Here is a 22,500-nt window from a genome sequence, read left to right as displayed (position 1 = left end):
ACTAGGAGTCTGTGTTATTGTTTGAATCTTTTGAAAATGTATAATTCTCTCCCTTCCTTACTTCAGGCTCATCATTGACGTGTACTAGAGTGGATCTCTCTCTTCAAGTGAAATCTACTTAGTGAACCTTATTTTGTATTACCTAGATAGGACTCTGAGGCTCCGTTCCTATGCCAAAGGCCCCCCCCCCCCCCCCACACACACACACACACACACTCACACACACCCCCACACACACACGGACGGACAGAGATACACGCACTACATAGTTGTAGTGTTTGGTTCAAGGCAAAGACATGCAAAGACATACTGTGGTCCAGCCAAACCTCTAAAAACAACTTGCATATAGTCACCTTAACCTTCACAACCTCACAACTGCCACTGCCAACACCAGTGGAGGCTGCTGAGGGGAGGACGGCTCATAATAAATGTATTTGATACCCTTCCACCCATTCCGCTCCAGCCATTACCACGAGCCCGTCCTCCCCAATTAAGGTGCCACCAACCTCCTGTCGTTAACACACACACACACACACACACTCTGCCACAAGCCTCTCAGGCAGATCAGCTCCACACCCACACACCTGTTCAATTTAATTGGTCCCTTGTATAAAGGGCACTTCTTAACACAGCTAAGTAGACTTTGGAGAAGTACCCTGGTATTTAACCCCCTAAAACAGGGAATGTCTGTCTGTCTGTCTGCCTGTCTGCCTGTCTGCCTGTCTACCGGTGCACATGTGCTGTACCTTAGCTGAGTGGTGGCAGGGTGTGTCTCTGCTCAGGCTGGTGTTTTACGATGTCACATGTGGCCCTCGCTTCTCAGGAGGAGAAGAATAGAAGGTAAATAAAGAAACAATATGGAGTAGGGTTTTCTGCCTCTGTTGCATCTCATTTGAGGCCTCGTAAATCAGGGCTCCACCTGCATATAGAGTGTTCGCAGCCCCCCCAACACACTAACATGCAGCTCATTAGAGCCCACAGCCAGACCCTCTGCTACCTTGCAAGGTGTGTGTGGGGGTGGAGGTTATGGGTGCTCAGTGTGTAAAGCCTGGTCAGGAGTGCCCCTGCAATTCCACCGCACCCCCCCCACCCCTCTACATCGCTCGCCTCAGCCGAAGCTGTTCCCCATCTGTTCATAAAACATGTACAATACCCGTGTTTGAGCTCCCAACAGGCACTGGGACAAGTGCACTCTGACTTGAACCTGCGCAAGACATTGGCTCTTTTTGCTTTTTTTTTAAAGGGGATAATTTCGCCTCTATGCCTGGTTAGTTTTCAGTGACTGTTTTCACACATAAAATGAAGGGTCTGGACTGCATCATTTCGGACTGCTTAACGTATAAACGGCGGCGGCAGTAGATCACTGTTTTACTATGTTGTCCACTGCAGAGTGGGAAGAGAATTAAGTACTGAGGTATTCTCTGTGAGCTCAGTGTAGAGGACAGTGTATCAAAGGAACTCTTTTTCAAGTTGACATTGAGTATGGCTAGCTAATCGCTTAAAACATGGACGACAAAAATAGTCCAATCGGAGCAGTCAAGCTAATCAACTCAACATGTCTGGTTTCCAGTAAAGCGCTGAAGGACAAGACTGTTTGCGTGGAAAGGAAACCTATCGCACAATCAGTGTCTTACTCTAACTCACTGTCACAGTCAGGTACTTGCATGCGAGGCATCCACAGGTTATTGTTGATGTTAAAGACCTGCAGTGCTACGTGCTACGTGCTACATGCTACATGTGCGTAGGCGTTGTTTCATTATTTTTAGCGCTAAAAGGCTTTGTTATCTCCAAGCAAGTTAGTAGTGGAGTAACCTAACACTCCTTCTCCCCACGGGCTCACCACAACGCCATAGTGTGAGGCACAGCTGCAACTTTGGGGCACACTTATGTTTAGTTAGCGTACCGCGCTCACCAGAACCGTGTGCGAACATGAACCGGCCTTCTCACCTCGGACCAGACCCGCTATTTCCATATTTACTCACAAAACACCACACCTTCCCTTCACCGACACCACACCTTCTGCAATCGCTCACTCCCTGACCAAGAAGGCCATTCAGAGTTTACGAGCAACAGAATCGAGCAAGCCTGTAAATGTTCTGTTGGAAAGTCAGATAACATTTATTTTTAAACTGTAACCATAGAATTCAACTGGGAAGGTTAGACCAGAAACGTAAATATCCTACAACCAACTCAAATGGCCAAAACGTAAATATGTTACTAGTAAATCCGTGAGATTGGGTTGCAATATAAAAGAAACAGAGAGGTAGAAGTTGAGGTGAGAGGAGGCTGATTATGAGCCAGCAATGAAAAGCCCTAGCCAGCCCTGTCTCGTCTCAGCCCCCAGAGGATCTGCCCAGCGACCAACAGAGTATCAGTTCCACCAGAATACTCCACCAAGAGAAATTAGATCTTCTATAGAGCTTTGTGGAGGAGCAGAGCTGTGAGATTTTCCTCCTTCCAGGCTCTTCTGAGGGCATAGGTTAACAGACAGACACCTGGGTCATGTTCATTAAGGCAGGCAATGGAAACTGTTTTAAAGCGTTTCGCAACTGGAAAACGAAAATGTGCTTTTCGTAGGGGACAAGTCCATGTTGTCCCTCCCTGTTTCAGTCTGTTTTCTTCCATTTGGTGCCTAAATGAACACTACCTTGGAGCCTTCAGACACTCTCCACACTCTCTAGAAACTGTCATAGTCTTATTTGCCACCAGCGAGAGCCATTGTCCCACCAAGCTACTACCACTACATTGATCTTGTTTTCATTTGGATTCTTGTCTTGTACCACCAGGCCTTCGTCTGTGTATCATTCACTCAGTGCCCTTTGGTTGTTCTCGTTTTGCAATAGTTTATACTCAGTCATACTATGCCCAATATGTTCACATTTTAGTGAGAAAGTTGATATTGGACATGTAACCTGTAATATTTGCTGAGCCCTCCTCAGAAATCTTTGATTTTAGTGGCTGAACTTCTCAGTCTTGTGTGCTTAGCAGCAATCATGGCGCAGCAGTTTTGAAGTATGTGTGGTGTGCTCCTCGTCTAGAGCAGAGAGGTTCATTTTCCTCCAGCAGTAAATAAATAAAATGGTGGCAGCTCGCGATCAACTCCCTGGTTTCTTCACTTAATTTCTACCCCACAATGAGCCTCTCTTCTTTCCTCTCCTCCTCCTTTCCTCCGTCTCCTCTCATCTGTCTAAGGGGTAACCTGAAACTGCTCCCTCGTTCCCGGGGCGGCCCAGGGGTTACAAAGGGTGATCAATATGTGCCAAAGAAAGTCTTTAGACAAGTGAAAGAAGCCGCAGTTTTCTCAACCTTCCCCTCCTCCTCCCTCCTTTCCCCCTTTCCTCTCGCTGCACGGAGGAGCGACAAGGTTAGGGGCCCTTGGCAGATAATGTTCTGTCTACTGACAGATATGGACACACACACACACACACACACACACACACACACACACACACATACACAGAAAATCCAGAATGTCCCTTTTAAGGGACAAATAGTCAAAAGAACCCTCTTTGGAACCAATGGTTTGAGAGATGTGAAACTTTCTGGTATTATCTGCTTTGCCCATGGTAATTCAGGCAACTTTGATATGATGGTGACTAAAGAGATGAAATTCACACACACACACACATACTTGAGAAGATAGAGGCTCAGCTCTGTGTGTGCTGGCTTTTAAAACAGGTTCACCTCTGACCTCTGTGTTCTCCAACAGGTGGTGGATGAGATGGGAAATGTCAAGTTCTGCCTGGACGAAGGCTCGGAGGCTGGCGGGAGCTGGCTCAAGTACGTACGCACCGCCCCCTCCTTCGAGGAGCAGAACCTGGCGGCGTGTCACCTCAGTGGAGACCAGGTGAGTGGCACCTCCTTCCTTCTATGGGCTGCCAGGGTTTAGTGGTTAGGCTGTGAGTGGCACCTCCCTCCTCCTATCAGCTGCCAGAGTTTAGTATTTGGGGTGGTGTGGCACCTCCCTCCTCCTATCAGTTGCCAGGGTTTAGTGGTTGGGGGAGAAGTTTAGAAGCACCTAACACATGGCAGTGTCAGAGTGGCTATTGCCTTTCTTCCTACCCACACAGTGGGAAGAACAGTGGACTATGAGTCTGCGTGTGTGTGTATGCTTGTCATTGTTAGTGTGTGTGTGTGTGTGTGTGTGTGTGTCTGCGTTCGTCTCAGTAAGCGTTGTGCGCATGATTTAATTTTTTTATTTCACCTTTATTTAACCATGATGATGAGTAAAAGAATGGCTCTATTGTGTATCCAAGGCTGGTACGTGAGTGGCTCGCTGAGGAAGTGACTCATGTTAAGAGGTAGAACAATAATACACCGACACACCTGCGTCTCATAATCACTCTGGGTCCTTCTCTGGAAGCCAGCCATACTCTCTGCCCGTCCAGAAAGGAAACCTGGAAATGGAACACTCCTGGAGGAATGCCCACACTCTACCACTCACTTGGTCATAAAACCCAGCCGAGCCTAACCCCAATATCTGGGTGCCGCTTACGTCTCTACGCCAGTCGTAGGCTCTCTCCTTAAAGGTGCTCTACCATATGCAACTACCAGCATACAAAGAACCTAACATGTCAGTGATACAGTATATCTGTGCTAGGAGGAAGGATATTTTTTTTAAGGAATACATTGGCTTGTTTGCCACAAGTGCCTTGTCTAGTTTCATGCACGTATAGTGTATGTAAATCAAACCAATAATGATTTCCTGTTTTACAATTGGTTCTCGTTGTCCGAGCTTGTCCCACTCCCGCCCTTGTCTCTGTCCCTTGTACTGGTGTGTCCATTCTGACAGTGACATATGAGACACCATTGGGGGCCTTCCAGAATAGCTGGGTACGCTATAGGCTCTAATCCTGGTCAGATTTTCACATCAATGTCCCCCGCTACCCCAAACACAGTCTGAAAAGGCACCCTATTCCCTATAAAGAGCATTGGGCTCTGGTCACAAGCAGTGCACTTTATAGTGAATAGGGTGTCTTTTTAGACCCAGCCAGAATCAAAGAACAAACAGGTCTTACATCCATATCTGGGGGTTGGGCATGTCCCAGATCCAATGGTTCGTTTTGGACCTAGGATCATTTCTTAGTTGTTTGTACTCAGTGGGCTGCTTTGCTTTTGTTTGCGTGGCCTTGTTTTGTCTAGTGGCTCGCGGGCACAACCTTATAATTTATTTACAAACACCACACACAAACACAGTGCAAAAATGCATAATTTATCAAACTTTGTTACTTTGCTGCTTTTTATCAGCATGCACAATGCATGAGTTTATGGAAATATGCTCACGACAAGCAAATTCGAATCCTTCGGTAACATTTTAAAACAGCAGAAGATCATTTATTTACCCGTTTACTCATATGTCATTAATGTTGTAGTGTATCAGAAAAGACATGGATAATCATGTATATTTAAACAATTAGGGCAGCACCGCGTTTTGAAATGATTTCATACATTTCAGTGCATGTCCAAATAATTTACTTTCTTTCAGGGAATGAGAAAAATGCTTTAATGGTCGTCAATATTGACCTAAGTGTGAATGAATGAGTGTCCATTTCCCTGTTCAATTAATTGATTGTGAAATGACGTGTGTGTGCATGTGTGTGCGTGTGTGTGTGTGTGAGTGCATGTCCGTCTAGTAGTAAGGATGAAGCTGCACAGATAGGGAGGGGGCTTCCTTCCTCAATAGGCCCAGCCATTCAGAGAGCCCATTGACCTCTGAACCCCTCAGCCCTCATTTCTCAAGATGCTCTTAAGCAGTTTGTCATAACAACATCAAGTACGCACTGAGTCCTGCCAGCTCCTTCTGCTCGCTACGCCAAGGAGAGCACACACACACACACACACACACACACACACTAAATTTATTCTAAATCAATATGCAGGTTCCTAACCTGAAGGTTAAGCAAATGAAGGAAGCCAGTTAGGCAATTAGCCTGTGTGTATGTGTGTGTGTGTGTGTGTGTGTGTGCGTGTGTGTGTGTGTGCGTGTGTGCGTGTGCATGTGTGTGTGTGTGTGTGTGTGCGTGCGTGTTGGAAAGAGGGACAGAGCCAAAGCTTGTTTAGAAGCATCCCAGTCCTAATAGTGTTTCCATCTACGAAATGCAAGGTCACAGAATTACAGGAGGCCCGTTTCCCCATAGCTAAAAGCCTGTCCTCATACACAGAGTGGTGTTCTGTCTCGGATGGTAAACGTAGGCTACACAGCTCGCTGAAGAGCAGAAGCATCAAGCATGTCCACCCTCTTGTCACACGGTCCTTGTCTTTTGTGTCTCAAGAGGACAAGGCCCCCCTACACCCCATGTTGTTTGATCTCCCATTTCTCTCAGCTTTGATCACACACTCCCTTGTGATAAATAGGCCGTTGTGTGTGTGTGTGTGTGTGTGTGTGTGTGTGTGTGTGTGTGTGTGTGTGTGTGTGTGTGTGTGTGTGTGTGTGTGTGTGTGTGTGTGTGTGTGTGTGTGTGTGTGTGTGTGTGTGTGTGTGTGTGTGTGTGTGTGTGTGTGTGTGTGTGTGCGCGTGCTTGAGGGGGACAGTGGGGGATTATTCTGGACCTTAATGGCATTGATGGATGATGTATCTGTCCCCTGGACACTCAAAAGAAATGGGGAGAGGTCAAGATTTGTCTGAGAGCTGTCAGGCCAGTACTGTCAAGAGAGACAGCTCATATCACAATACATCACACAGACTGCTTCAAAAAGACTATACCCATGACATGGCTCAGCTTCATTTCCGGGAATAATTATAAAACCTATTTTGAGTTGTTCATGTAAATCTCTACTGTCCTTGCAGTGATACGTTGTAAAAAAAGCTATGATATTTTGTGGGTATTGTTGCAGCAACAACCTGACGACTGTGACAGTATTTGTATGTGGACATTTTGTATTTACACACATTATTAATAACTACGATTTTATTTAACATTAATATATGTCTCTATTCTTCACATAATTTTTTTCACTCAAATTGTTGGTTGTAAAATGCTGATTAAGAGAGAGAATTGTTTAATTTGTCAGAAAAAAATAACACATTGTCACAGGAATAAGAGGGTTAAATCTATTGAGGAAAATGCATTTGGTGTAGGGTTTAAAAGTATACATAATATAGGCGAAAAAAATGTAGGCTTATAAAACAACTGTTAAATATTGTTTTCAAAACAGTTATCATAAGCCTATTTAATAGTAAGTCATGTCACTATATTTTATTGCAGGCAATTGCGAGTTTAAATAGGGCTCACGCGTTGCAATTACATAAATCGTTTATTCAATGTAGCAAAGCAGGTTCCATTTATGATAACAAGGTCAGTTGATACCAATTATTTTGAACGTATCCAAATGTTTCATGCCCTTGTTTACGTCTTTGGCACAAATATGTGTACTCTTGCACAAACTGCGAAAAGCATCTGGTGAAAGATAACAAGTTAAAACAGGTGTAGAGACTTGTGTTTAAAGCCTCAACTAAAAACACATTGCTTAGCGTTGTTTCGAAAGCCTTTAAAACACCCACTAAGGTGAGCCTCACCTACCAGCTTTTTATCGCCCACGTGTGTGTTTTAAAAAAAGTATTTGACCGCTAGATACATTATTTCCATCAATAATAGATGAATTTAGTGGTAAGAGCGGAGACGGAGCTGTGGGGAGGGGTCTCCTAGTCAGATCAGGCAATCCTTTGGTCTGAGATAAGGACGGGAGGAGGAGTGGCCTTCGGATAACTCCGGGCGCTCGATGGGGCAATAGGGAATCACTAGCCTAATGAGAGAGAGCTCCCCTCATCATCAAAGACGCGCTCACACAGACTAGAGAGTGGCGGCTTCAGCTCCAACCAGGGACGACACGCCGCAGCCTGACTGGCCGCCTGCCTCCTCTCTCTCTCCCTGGCCCTGCCTGCCACCCCAGCCCCGGCCTGACGGCCTCGTTCCTGTAATGATACTATGGGTTGTGTTGCCAACTCCACCGGGACTCAACTGCTGTTACAACTGGAAGCTCTAAGAACCGCGGCGCAACTTTCCCAACTCTACCACCTCACCGAGAACAGCAAGGTCAGAGATAAACATGTCTGTCGCATAATTGCCCGTGTGTAAATGAATAATAATAATAATAATAGTCTAATACTATAGCCTACAAAACAATCATAATAATAATAATTACGATAATAATGTGCCTTCTCTTGTCAGTGATTAGGAATATTTGGCCTAGCCTCTAAGCACACCTCCGTACTGTCATAACAGTATAAGATAAAAGTATTATATGAAGTTACTACAGTTTTACTATTCTGTGTGAATGTGTTTTACCTCTCGCAATGTTTTGCTGTGTGAAGGCCTGCATCAGGATGAATTGTTGTTTAAACTGGTGGTGAGCGCCCCCATGCGTCCGCACAACACACATTGTGGCTGGTCTTTTCAGTGTATTTCTACTGTATTTTGTTCATTGCTTGGTGATTGTATATAACTGTGGGCCTACATGTTTGCTCATAATTCAGCCACATTGCCTATTCAATTCAACATGATCCTAGGCCTATTTTGTAGTTAACGTGTAATTAATTATGTTGCTCTTTCGATTTAACAAGCAAAAACACACATTTCTTGCAACCTCTGTTTCAGTCGCTCAAATTAAATCAGCTGTCGGCCTACATGTTTTAGATACGTTTGTATTATTTTAATTGCGTACGGGTATGCATGCAAGTTGTTCTGTAAATTAATGCACTCCCGTTATTTCGTATTTGATTTGGCATTTCGTGTCATTGTCTGCGTCTGCGTCCCTTTCTAAAAAAAGAATAGCCTACGAGACACGGTCCGTTTATTTCAATTTTGGAATCTTCAAATATACTTGAACTATATCTTTGTTTACATCCCAAATTATGTTTGTATTTGGCTCATTGAATTCAACATATTCTAGGCCATTTTTTTGGCGCGTGGAGTCAGCCTGAATTCTAATAACAATGAGGTATTATGGTGTTTTAAAACCCAAAAGAAGAGCGTCATTGGGTAGCCTAATTATTGTGGTAAATAAAAAAATAATATTGCCTCCTATCATTTTTTATTAAATATATATAAATAATAATCTTTCGATTTTTAGAAACAATAATAATGAATGTGCATCGATGAATAGACCTATCACTATCACATGTTTATATGATAAACAATTGCTGTAAAGTAGACAAAAAAACGAAATCGGATTTATAAATGCATTTATATGCCAAGCAATTTAAATATTAAATAAACGAATTGGGCTGTAAGGACAATTGTCAAATAGCCTTTTTTTGATCAGGCCTACATAAATAGGCCTAATACAAATTATTATTTGTATTGTTGTTGCCTTTAATAACAATAATAACAACAACGATATTGACAGATGAAGATATTAATAAGCCTATTAAATCGACGGCAAAGAAGAGTAATTGATTTATTAATGACAGACTATAGCTTTTTTGTTGACTATACTGTCCCTAACCGCCTTCTCACCCTCCCTTTTCTCTTTAACAGATTTATTATAAAGCTATTAGGGATATTGAAGTGGGGGAGGAGCTCCTGGTGTATATGAAGGACGGACTTTTCCCGGAGGGATCGATGGCACCGAACCTAGAAGGTAAGATTAATGCGCATCATTAGCGCATATTTTAAACAAACTCTAAACGAACATCCTGCGCGGCTTTGTTGGCCAATGTGGCTATAGAGTTGAGAAACTCTTTCACATATGCTAAAGATGCTGCGTTTGGATTTAACCTTCAGGACAAATTCGTTGTAAATTTAGCCGCCCAAAATAATTGACGTTTTGAATCTTTGAATCATTATTTTAGATACAGATTTCATAGGCCAAATATATGTACCCCAAATAACCTCTTTCTATGGATTTCTTGAGGAAGATCCAAAACGTCATCATTATTTTTGGACAAAATTCACATGGGTTGTGTGTGTCCCCTTCAGAGAGTCCTATCTTATACCTTTTTCTGAGTGAGATTTGTGTCCTATCATGAAAAGAGATCTGATTGCTATCCCATACACCCATCAATGATGAACTCAGTCCTCATCCAACCTCGGACAATTGCTTCAGTCTAGCCCAGCGTTTCCCATACCCTAGGACTACACAGCTGATTGAAACAATCAAAGCTTAATGATGAGTTGGTTATTTGAATCAGCTCTCTAGGGCAAAAAACAAAGCGTGCAGGGGGGGGGGGGGGGGGGGGGGGGGACAGGACCGAGTTTGGGAAATCCTGGTCTAGTCTAGGGGTCAGCTATCACTTTCCAAAATGACTTAAGCCTCGGCCTACATATCACAGCGGTCACTATAACACTGAGGTATGTTGAAAATATTATGAAGTCCTGAAAACAATTGCAAATAAAATGATGTTGGCTATTTCTTGAAATGTAAATCACGTTTGTAGGGAAGGATTTGACAAGTAGGCCTATTATGTTTGTAGGGAAGGATTTGATGTAGGCCCTGCCATACTTACCTTGTTTTAGAATTAATATAGGATAGCCTTAACCTATTAAATAGGCTATACTGTAGCATATTATTGGAATTAATAGGTTTTGTGATGGGGATAAAAGCGTTTTATTAGCCTAAAGTCAACAAGTGACAGAATAGTTAGGTAAAACACGAGGTTAGTGGCAAATGAGATTTGATGCTGGGTCATTTTACAATAACTGAAATCCAATGACTTTGTTTTTGAGAAATCTCTATAATATCAGAATGGGGACCTCCCCACACTTCGGATTTCGTGTTTTGGCATGTAGGCCTATTGTTTATTTTTATGGATTCATGTGGTTTTGTCTAACGTGCAAATTGTCTTGAGCCGTTCCAATTCATTTAGGACTACGACATTTCAGTCGTGCTTGTTGTACATGATCTTGTAGCCTAGGCTACATGTCAAAGAGAACGTCATTTCATCATTCCCATTTTGATCCAGGTACTCCATTTTGATCCAGGTGAGGTAAGGCATAAATCAGTTGGACGTTTGAACATCTTGGTCTTTTTGCAATGAAGTGGGGCTATGTTTTCACTTGTCATGGACTATAAAAACGGTGTAGACAGAACACGGTTTTCGTGAGCCATAGATGTTCTAACACACAAAATGTTTTCTCCCCCCCGAAAGCCTCCCTCAGATCTCTTTGCCAAAAGAACAGGAGAGGGGGTGAAAGGATAGGAACGGGACGTAAGGCGAGAGATTTGTAAAGAGAGCAAGAGAAAACGAAAGAGACTGACATATTGCGAGAGTTTGGGAAAGATAGAAAATGGAGGAGAGGCAGAATGAATTAACAAATTAGTAACAAAAGGAAAGGTAGACTGTGTGTGTGTGTGTGTGTGTGTGTGTGCGTTCGCTAGAGAAAAGAAGGTGAGAGGAATAGCTTGGCGGCTGCACCACTCTTCGGCTGGCTTATAGGAGCTGGAATTTGAAGTGGGGCTTGAGGAGTCTCCCGAGACCTCACCCATGCTCCCAGATTAGTCGCTAAACTGCACATAATTGTGTTCCCCTACATCTCCCAGAAAGCTATTAGTCTCCCATTTATGAGCCCTCTCACCGTCCTCCCTCCGCAACATTCCTCCTCTTGATTCCGGAGTGTTACTGATGGAACACAGATAATGGCGCCAAAAGTATTCTTCGGCCTTAAAACGCCCCGCACGCCTCCTATCTAGCATTGTAGGCCTCGAGTCGAACGCCATGTAGCGGTGAAGCCGATGGCTAGGTGCGGTTCTGCCCGGTCCTCCTCGCGTTTCACTTCCCACTTGAAGTGCTGTTTGATTTGACAAAGCCTCTGTGTCATAAAACCGGTAACAAAGCCTCAATAAGCGCTTTTTATAAGCCTGTTCATGGAAACACGTCGCAGCTTTCAAAGGTGACACATCCAAATAGCTTGGCGCTGAGGTGTTTTTTAGGTTGGAATGGAACATTTTAACACAGCAAAACGCTCACTCCGTTATGAGTTATGTGGCTAGGGTGGCAGCTATGCATGCATAGTGTTTGAGTTTGAAGTAATGGACGACTACGACCAAAGAGGGTCATTTGTTCAAATACATGTTTAGACAAAGTTCTGTTGCTACACTTCTGCCCTTTTAATGGCTCTAGACATAGCCAGCGGAATAAATGTAGGCATACAGTAGAAACCAGATGAGCCATGCACTGTAAGTCATTTTGAATCAACTTGTCTGCTTTGCTATTCGATGACTAATAGTTACAGTGTGGTGTGTTAGGGGGATCTCTGGTGCCCTCACGCAGTGCCCACTAGGGTCACGGCAGAGCGGGCATCGTGGGTTGATTGGCGCTCTAAAACCTCCATGGGGTGGGTGACAACCTAGCCGAACCCCGCATGGCTCATTCTTCTTGGACAACTTCCACCATCTACTCCCCCTCCCCCTCTCTCTCTCATTTGGCCTGAGTTGTTGAACTTGGCGTCCAAGTCAGGAACCCGCCATTGAAAGCCCCTGCCTCCAAGTTTTATCGGTTTGACCTTGGTTGGGAAAAGTATTACAAAGGCTATCATGCTGGAAAACAATGACAAATGTGTAGCCTATTGTTTCCTTTGCTCGCTATAAAGCCAAAGAACAGCCACTACTACTGGACTTAAAGTAATCAGCTATGAGTTAATTAAGGTGTAAAGCCCTCTAGCCCAGGCTACATTTGATTTTTAATAGATTTTTCCTTTTACATCAACACCAATTGGAGAGTAGTTATTTTAAGCGTTTGAACATGCTCTTGATTAGCTTGGACAGGAGAGTACGGGGTATGGGCTACCCTGAGATTTATTTTCATACAAGTTTGAATGCTAGGCATTTCTGGATGCTCTTGCCTTGTTTGTAGTTGTGTGTTCAGTTTGGGATCATCGATGGATATAGGCTGGGGAGCTATGCAGTTATCCTGCTCAGACTTTTACCTTTCGCAGGTGTGTATTGTTCGGTCTTTGTCCAGATGACACGTGGGACAAATCAAGTTGTGTTGTTTTGCAGACGAGCAGATGTACCGCTGCGAGGACTGTGACGAGCTGTTCACCTCGGCCCTGGAGCTGCGGCGGCACCAGAAGTACTCGTGCGCCAGCGCCGGCTCCCTGTTCGACACGCTCAGCAACGAGGACTTCAAGCAGGAGCGCGACGACAGCGACCATGAGCCCGTCCATGAGTGCAAGGATTGCGAGAAGATCTTCCCCAACGAGTACAGGTGCAGCACATATACACACACACACACACACACACACACACACACACACGTGCGTCATCGAGAACACACACACATGCACACACACAGTGGTACAATCACCTCTACACTAATGATTGGAGGTGTATCATCATTATCCTAAAGGACTGTGTGTGTGTGTGTGTTCCCTGTCCAGTCTGGGCCAGCACATGATTGTGCACACAGAGGAGCGGGAGTACAAGTGTGACCAGTGTCCCAAGGCCTTCAACTGGAAGTCCAACCTCATCCGTCACCAGATGTCCCACGACAGCGGAAAGCGGTTCGAGTGTGAAAACTGCGATAAGGTACAGCACACCCGGCACGTAAGTTGTGCACTCAAACACTGGCTCTTCTCCTTCGCTACCTTGGTGAATGCTGACACTAGCTACAGTAGCGACTTGAATGAGGAGAAAATCCATCCTGTATGTATGTAGGAACACGTGGTTGTAATCGTGTGATGTCATGATTAGGTCGGCAACCATAAACCCAACTTAGTACCAACTTAATCATGTGGGTTTATGTTAGATGACTTGTGTCACTTGTTTCAGTTTATGCAGCTTGGTTGACTGGCCATCAAGTTAGTTGTTTGTGAATGTCACCACCATCAATGTTAATAGGCCATAAACTGAGATAGATCATCAGGTTTTGTGTTGTCTATGATGGCAGTAAAATCCATTTTACTCAGTACTATTTATTACAGTGATCGGATGACTGTGATCACTGGCCATAACTGCTTTATATCTGTGCGTATGCATATGTGTGTGTGTCAATGTAAACGTGCCGGCCACCCCCCCACCCCCCCCCCCACCCCTCCCCCTACCCGTAGGTGTTTACGGACCCCAGCAACCTGCAGCGCCACATCCGCTCACAGCACGTAGGAGCGCGCGCTCACACCTGCCCCGAGTGTGGCAAGACCTTCGCCACCTCCTCGGGCCTCAAGCAGCACAAGCACATTCACAGCAGTGTCAAGCCCTTCATCTGTAAGTCTGAGTCGCCACAGCCCCTGTCGCCGCCACGGCCTAGCCAACCCACATCTAGTTCTACCTCCTCCCCGTGTCCAAAGGCCTCCTCCTCATCCTCCTCTTCCTCCTCCCTCCGTCTCTCTCCAACCCCAGGCAGGGCCAGTGACAGTAGCAGACACAATCCCATAGGTCAGAGACAATTCCATGACCCCCATCCCTTTTTCAACCGCCATTTTGTTTTGCGTTTTTCCTACCTTTTTTTGCTTGTTTTTGTTATCGTCCTCCTTCCCCCTCTCTGTGCCTCTCACTCTCCTTCTCTTTTTGTTGTATATGTCACACTTTATTTTGATAGTCCAGCTTAGAATTGGATAGAGGGCGCAATTGCAATGGTACAGATAGGAGTTGGGCCCTCTATTCAACTCTATGGTCCCTCTGCAGCTGATATGTTACTGAAAATAGTTTATTGATAATTTGTTGAGCATCTTTAGGGGGACTTTCAAAAAAAGTGTTACTTTGTGTGTTCCTTTTTGGTTTCTTTTCCTTCTGTGTGTGTTTTTTCCCCTCTGAGGGTGATATAAAACGAATTTCCCGACGGCATGGGCAGATTTGATATGATCAAAGTGGATCCACAGTATCCGCTTCAGCTCCCCATTGAACGATGCCGGAAGCCATGATCTCTTCTTCTCTCACTCAACTTTCTGCTTTGCATTTCTGTTTGTACTCATGTGCACGTATGTGTGTATATGCCTATATACATGTATACGTACAGTATGTATTCAAGCAACACTTCATAGAACATAGTGTGAAAATAGTCAGCTTAACCGTATATTGCCCCATGTGGACATATGGTAGGTGTGTTGCCAGTCATAGTGATTCAATGGCCAATAAGTATGAAGATGAAAACTTGTCACTGGACTTCACCAAAAGCATGTACGGCTTCTGATTTGTATAGATATACAGTCTTTAGACCAAATGAAGGCGCGATGTACATGTATTTTTCTCTAAGTAGCCTAGTGTTGTATCCGTGTAGACTGTTGACTTGGTACTCTGAGTTAGTGACAGTGTTTAAATGGGCTTAACCAGGCCCATGTGGGCTGTGTGTCTCCCCAGGCGAGGTGTGCCACAAGTCCTACACGCAGTTCTCCAACCTGTGCCGCCACAAGCGCATGCACGCCGACTGCCGCACCCAGATCAAGTGTAAGGACTGTGGCCAGATGTTCAGCACTACCTCCTCCCTCAACAAGCACCGGCGCTTCTGTGAGGGCAAGAACCATTATGGCCCTGCTGGGGGACTTTTCGCTCCCGGCATCCCCATGAGCAGCAGCCCCATCCTGGCCAAGTCCAAGCACCACCACCCCCACCACCACCCGGGCCTCAACCACTCGGGCCTGGCCTTCCCCGACTACTTCCCCTCCCGGCCACACCCTCACCCCCATGCCGGCCTTCCCTTCTCCCCTGGGCCGCATGGTTTCCCTTCGCTCTCCCACGGCTTCCCGGGCCTTTTCCCCCCCTCGCTCTACCCCCGGCCGCCCTTACTGCCCCCCAGCCCGATGCTGAAGAGCCCCCTGGGCAACAACAGTAACAACGGTGGGATTCAGGAGGGCAAGCTGCCCCGCAGCCCCCTGGACGGGCCTCCACTGTCTCTGGTCAGCTCCATTAACAACAACAATGGAGGTGGTAGTCTCCTCAGCAGCCAGGAGAGGGAGGACAAGGATAGGCTGGCGTACGGCGAGGCCAAGGCCAAGGCCAAGATGTCGGAGGTGTCGGACGGCAGTGACCTGGAGGACGTCAACACCACCAGCGGCACCGACCTGGACACCACCACCGGCACCGCCTCGGGTTCAGACTTAGACAGCGACGCAGAGAGCGAGCGGGAACAACGGGAGCGGAGCACCGGCGCCAAGAGGAGGAAGGCGGCGGGCGCTGGAGGGGCGAGGGGGGCGGAGAGGGCGGGTCTGGACGGGCGGCCGGACGACGTGAGTAGTGGCTCGGTGTCGGCGGTGTCCAGCTTAAGCAACCTGGCCTGCGAGCGTCCCTCCTTCCTCTCCGGCGCCTCCCAGCACTCCTTCTTCCCGCCTCCGGAGGAGCAGGCGCTGCCACCAACCACCACAGGGGGTGCCGCTGCCACAGACTCCATCAAGGCCATCGCCTCCATCGCAGAGAAGTACTTTGGCCCTGGCCTCATGGGCCTGCAGGAGAAGAAGATCGGATCGCTGCCCTACCATTCCATGTTCCCCTTCCAGTTCTTACCCAACTTCCCTCACTCCCTCTACCCCTTCGCAGAGCGGGCCGGCACTCTCAACCCCGGCATGTTCTTCAAGGCTGAGCCCAAGTCACCTCGTGAGCAGCATCCGACACCCCACAAAATGTCCGCCCCGGGCACTGGAGAGTCATCGCCCTTCGACCTCACCACCAAGCCCAAGGAGGCCAAGCCGGCCCCACCGGCCCCCTCCAAGCCCACCCCACCCAGCAGTAGCAGCAACGCCCCCCTCATTCTCCCCGGGGGTGAGGAGCAGCCGCTGGACCTGAGCATCGGCAGCCGCCGACGGGACGGACACAACGGGATGGTGGCCCCCGAGCAACCGCCCAGCCGCAAGAACCACCGCAAGGAGGAGCACCCCGGCAGCCACCCGCACTCCCACGCCCAGCACCCCCAGGGCCACTCCCTCCTCCAGCCCCCGCTACCCCAGCAACAGCAGTCCCTGGGTCAGCCGCCCCAGCAGCAGCCCTCCCTGCACTACGCCAAGCCCTCACCCTTCTTCATGGACCCAATATACAGGTATTTCAGCCCCGAGTAGACCAGAGGCCTCACCAGACACTGTATGATAACCCACTCAAGTTGAAACTCATGTTAGAACCTATATTCAGTATAATATATATCTCCAAATCTGTATGTCAGTGTTCAGACTTAACCTTTCCCCTCATGAGATAAGAGGAAAGGACTAGGTTGCAATATCCACACTAGCAAACGACTAAGTATGCACTCCCACATTACTGGGTGATCTGAGAAGTCATAGTCAATCGATCAATAATATAATAATGCTTTTAGCAAAAAATATATATGTTCAGTCTGTAGAAACTATGAGAATGGAAAGGTTCAGAGCTTTTGTGAAGCATCGCAGCACAGTTGAAAAAAAAATGGCCAATAGAAATCCAATATGGATGGTGTTAAGAGATAGATGGGAGGGGTTGAATGGAGCTGAAGGGTGGGACTAATAACAACAAGATAACTCATGTAAAACATACTGTGTCCATAAAATGTATAAATGAAATTATAATACGTTATATGGGCATGTATAGTGTGAATCAATGCGACCTTTCCAGTTGACCTCTGACCTTCGTACGTAACCCTTGTCCTTGCTGTCCAGCAGGGTGGAAAAGAGGAAGTTACTGGACCCTGTGGGAGCTCTGAAGGAGAAGTACCTGAGGCCCAGTCCGTTGCTCTTTCATCCACAGGTACACACACACACACACACACACACACACACACAGCAAACCCCCACTGCTGCGAGGCAGACAGACAGGTAGCAGGTAGCCTAGAAAGGCGAGCCAGCAACTGGAGGTTTGCCAGTTCGAATCCCGGGTCTGACGGTAAAAATGTGTCAGGAAGTGAACTGGCAACAGGAGGTTTTCTGGTGTCAAGTCTTAGATGCCATTGCCTGCCGTTGTGCCCTTCAGAAAGACACCTAAACCCCACAGCAACTGCTCCACAGGAGTCCAGTGTTGAAGCCTCCTGCTCCAACCTCTGCAACCTGTATATGTACAGTTGAAGTCAGAGGTTTACATACACTTTAGCCAAATACATTTAAACTCAGTTTTTCACAATTCCTGACATTTAATCCTGGTAAAAAATTCCCTGTCTTAGGTCAGTTAGGATCACCACTTTATTTTAAGAATGTTAAATGTCAGAATAATAGTAGAGAGAATGATTTATTTCAGCTTTTATTTCTTCCATCACATTCCCAGTGGGTCAGAAGTTTACAAACACTCAATTCGTTTTTGGTAGCATTGCCTTAAAATTGTTTAACTTGGTTCAAACGTTTCGGGTAGCCTTCCACACGCTTCCCACTCAAGTTGGGTGAATTTTGGCCCATTCCTCCTGACAGAGCTGGGTCAGAAGTTTGGAAGACCCATTTGGAAGACCCATTTGCGACCAATCTTTCGGACTGATGTCTTGAGCTGTTGCTTCAATATATCCACATAAATTTCCCCCCTCATGATGCCATCTATTTTGTGAAGTGCACCAGTCCCTCCTGCAGCAAAGCACCCCCACAACATGATGCTGCCACCCCCGTGCTTCACGGTTGGTATGGTGTTCTTCGGCTTGCAAGCCTCCCCCTTTTCCTCCAAACAAAACAATGGTCATTATGGCCAAACAGTTCTATTTTTGTTTCATCAGACCAGAGGACATTTCTCAAAAAAGTACGATCTTTGTCCCCGTGTGCAGTTGCAAACTGTAGTGTGTTTTTTTATGGTGGTTTTGTAGCTGTGGCTTCTTCCTTGCTGAGTGGCCTTTCAGGTTATGTTGATATAGGACTCATTTTACTGTGGATATAGATACTTTTGTACCTGTTTCCTCCAGCATCTTCACAAGGTCCTTTGCTGTTGTTCTGTGATTGATTTGCACAGAATGTGTCTCCTTCCTGAGCGGTATGACGGCTGCATGGTCCCATGGTGTACACTTGGTGTACACTTGCATACTATTGTTTGTCAATTAGCCTATCAGAAGCTTTAGAGCCATGACATAATTTTCTGGAATTTTCCAAGCTGTTTAAAGGCAACTTTAAAGTGTATGTAAACGTCTGGCCCACAGAAATTGTGATACAGTGAATTATAAGTGAAATAATCTGTCTGTAAACAATTGTTGGAAAAATGACTTGTGTCATGCACAAAGTAGATGTCCTAACCGACTTCCCAAAACTATAGTTTGTTAACAATACATTTGTGGAGTGGTTGAAAACAGAGTTTTAATGACTCCAACCTAAGTGTATGTAAACTTCCGACTTCAACTGTAGGTGTCTTTCAGAAGGTTGGGTTAAATAGGAAGTCAGATTTCAGTTGGACATTGTGTGCAATTGACAAATAAACTAATCTTAATATCAATCTGACTGACTGACTGACTGACTGACTGCATCTGATTGATTAGACACAGATGTCTAATAGACACATCTATGTCATTGAATAGACGGGTAGAGACAGATTAGGAAAACTGGTCACCAAGTTGAAGTCTTAGGCAGATTTTTAGAATCAATATCTGATTTTGTCCCAACATGTTGCTCTATGAGAATTCCCACAAACCCACTCCTGAAACCCTCCTCTCCTGCGCAACGGTCCCACAGCGGTCCCGAAGCGCCACTGTCATTTCTCAGGGGCTCTGTACGATTTCTTCCTTTGTTTACGATGTGGCGCCTCGGAATACCACCGCCTCCCACCTTGTAGCACAGAAGACAAAAGGTCTGGTATCGCGTCGCCCCTTTGATAACCAAACCGCATTGTTTGGCTTGTCCCCGAACCCTTCCAACCCTTCCCACCTACCAAACAACCTCCCAGCGGCGATAACAAGAATGATACGTATTAATAAGAAGAATAATACGCTTTTGAATCGAGCCCTATCTCACCCCATGCAGCTATCCCACCATTCAGCCCCTTGCTAATCCTAAACTTAGTTGCGGCATTGTTTCTCTGGGCCTCGGAGCACACGGAGAGCTAATAACTTCCTCCTGGCCAGTTTCTTCTCCCTGGCTGCCTAGATAATAGCAGTGTGTCCATCAAGGACGTCCTGTGTTTGTGTCCAGGAGAATGGGGAAGAATGGGGGCTGTTGTTGGGAACTCGTTTTATCTGACCCGGGAATCTGCTTGGTCCTCTATCAATTGTGAAGTTGAACGAGGCACTCATACACCGAGTTAGTACGCACGCACGCACACACACACACACACACTGTACCCTACGTGTGCATCCAACAACAACAGTGGATCCTTTCCTCCTATATGCCAGGTGTGGGTGGCACATAAGAACAGGCATAAGGACGTAAGGACAGTCCTTTGAGACTTTCTGCTCTCACCTGGGTCTTGGACAGAACACATCCAAGACAAATACGAAGCCCAATAAGCCCTCTGTTATCCCAACCTTCTAGGCTCCAATCCACCCAGTTACCACACCGCCGTGACGGGACCGCTAATTCGTTCCGCTGACGGAATCATCCAACGCCGAGACGCCACGAATAAATACATTGAGACGGCGTGTCTGTCTCCATGTCCCCTGTTGTATTCCCAAACCAGGAAGGATGTAAGCTGTTTTTGTCAAATAAAAAACCCCCAGCCCATAACTGACTGGCCCTTTGTCCCGAGGCTGGGGGAGGAGACAAGGTAAAGCAGTATCAGTGACGGGCATCTTTGAACTTTATTGTATGGTTCCCGTCAGAGTTCTCATTGAATTGAGCTCGCGGTGGCTTCACCGAGAGTCTGAGGACGGAGGGGAAAGGAGGAGGTGGCTGAGAACAAAGTCTGCCTGGGACTCAGGGGACTCCTCGAGTGTCTGCCAACGTGCGATAGGTCAGGGAGGTGACTCCCGACAGCACAATCAAGAGAACGACCTCTGATATATCGCTTCCTCCTGCCTTCCTCCATTTCTCTCTCTCCGGCCCCCGCTACCAGGCGCTCGTCACCGAGGCGAACAGTTTGCGCGATTTAACCAACTAATCAAGGCCTAGTGTAGGACTGGAACAAAACAGTGCAACCTGTTGAAGAACAGTTATTGTTGACTAAAACGTGACTGTAAATCTTCCCCTATCTACAGCTACAGTATCTTTACCGTGGTACACCTTCTTTACCTCAGATGTCGGCCATGGAGAACATGACGGAGAAGCTGGAGAGCTTCGGCGCTCTCAAACTGGACGCCCCGCCCAACTCACTGCAGCACTCCGCCCACCCGCTCTTCAACTTCCGCTCGCCGCCGCCCTCCCTCTCCGACGCCATCCTCCGCAAAGGCAAAGAGCGTTACACCTGCAGGTAGGCACCACGCCGGAGATTTTTTTTGGGGGGGTAAACTTTTTGTAAGAAGTACGGGACAGTGTAGGATACTTAAGCTGTGTTCTCTCTCTCTCTCTTTCTTTCTCTCTCCCCTCTCCCCTCTCCCCTCCCCTCTCTTTCTCCCCAGGTACTGTGGGAAGATCTTCCCCAGGTCAGCTAATCTTACCAGGCACTTACGGACACACACAGGAGAGCAGCCCTACAGGTAAGCCTTTCCTATCCTCCCTCTCTCCCCCTCTCTCTCTCTCTCCTCCCTCTTCCTCTCTGCTCCTCTCGCCCTCTCTTCTCTTCTCGGTCTCTCCGTACCGCTGACAGAGGCCTACTCCAACCGGTCAACCAATGATGAAATCACATCCTTCCCACCTGATTTATCCCTCCTCATTTGGCAACAAAAACACACTCATGCCTGGCATAGGCCTCGATGACGGACACACACACACACACACACACTCAAATGTGCAGATTCAGCTGTACACACACACACACCGCAGAGTGATATATACATATATACGACCTGCTGGAAACGTGAGGAGGGGTGCGTCTGGTACTTGAGAAGAGTGAGAGAGCAAGGAAAGTGCGAGAATGTAGGAAAGAGAAGGAAGATTGATGCAGTCTGCCCAGATGTAGTCGGGTAGGACAAGGAGGGAGGGATGGAATGGGCCAGGGGAGTGGTGGTCCTGGACAATGTTGGGTTGTAATGGTGCCCTGGAGAGATCAGAACTCTGTTTATAGAGACCCGTTAATTATCAATCATTTGGCTCCTGCCCAGCCTCTCCCTCTCTCTCTCCTTTTCTCTCTCCTTTTATCTCTGCTTGTCTCCCTCTGTCTCTGCTGTTTGTTTGTCTCTCGCTCTCTCCGTCTCCTCCCTGCTGAATCTCTATCCTTACCTCTCCCTCTCCTTCTCTCCTCTGCATCACCTATCCTCTGATAGGTGGATAGGTGATGATCTCTCTCTCTCTCTCTCTCTCTCTCTCTCTCTCGCTCTGTTTCTCCATCTCTCGCCATCTCCATCTTGGAGCCCAATAAACCGTGTGCAGTTTGAGAACAGATTGACTGTAAATGGCAAGAGGGACGGACAGTGATAGCCAAGCAGTACTACTTTAGAAAGGAACCTGCAATCTCATTTTCAAATGAACCTCCTACTATTGGAAACTTGGCTAACCTGAGGGCCCGGCCCCAAAGTGGTGCACTTTGTCTTCTGTTGAGCTGTAGTGCCAACTCTTTGAGCACAATCTACAGAACGGAGAGGGAGAGAGAGATTTTTCTCGGGGGACCCAGTTCCCGGGCCCAGTCCAAACAATCTACTGATTAGCTCATTTAGAAACAATTTACCATAACAAATAGCAGACA

At 46.6% G+C, this 22,500-nt stretch overlaps 1 protein-coding gene across 7 annotated transcripts in view; it reads left to right on the top strand.

Moving 5' to 3' along the window:
• The window catches only part of LOC139416410 (PR domain containing 16), a 225,889-nt gene that overhangs the window by 189,692 nt on the left and 13,697 nt on the right, over positions 1–22,500 (top strand). For 3 of the 7 annotated variants that reach the window (XM_071164995.1, XM_071164999.1, XM_071164994.1), the window contains exons 4-12: positions 3,710–3,847; positions 9,477–9,579; positions 12,937–13,144; positions 13,317–13,482; positions 13,986–14,139; positions 15,232–16,900; positions 17,490–17,577; positions 20,918–21,129; positions 21,278–21,355. In XM_071164995.1, coding sequence (XP_071021096.1) covers positions 3,710–3,847; positions 9,477–9,579; positions 12,937–13,144; positions 13,317–13,482; positions 13,986–14,139; positions 15,232–16,900; positions 17,490–17,577; positions 20,918–21,129; positions 21,278–21,355 — 2,816 coding nt within the window. Of the gene's footprint in view, positions 1–3,709; positions 3,848–7,819; positions 8,034–9,476; positions 9,580–12,936; positions 13,145–13,316; positions 13,483–13,985; positions 14,140–15,231; positions 16,901–17,489; positions 17,578–20,917; positions 21,130–21,277; positions 21,356–22,500 lie in introns of those variants that run through there. The other 4 variants (XM_071164998.1, XM_071164996.1, XM_071164997.1 and 1 more) reach the window with 4 other exon arrangements.

Source organism: Oncorhynchus clarkii, chromosome 9, assembly GCF_045791955.1.
Source record: "Oncorhynchus clarkii lewisi isolate Uvic-CL-2024 chromosome 9, UVic_Ocla_1.0, whole genome shotgun sequence".
Lineage (NCBI taxonomy): Eukaryota > Metazoa > Chordata > Actinopteri > Salmoniformes > Salmonidae > Oncorhynchus > Oncorhynchus clarkii.
This window is presented reverse-complemented; position numbering and strand designations above follow the sequence as displayed.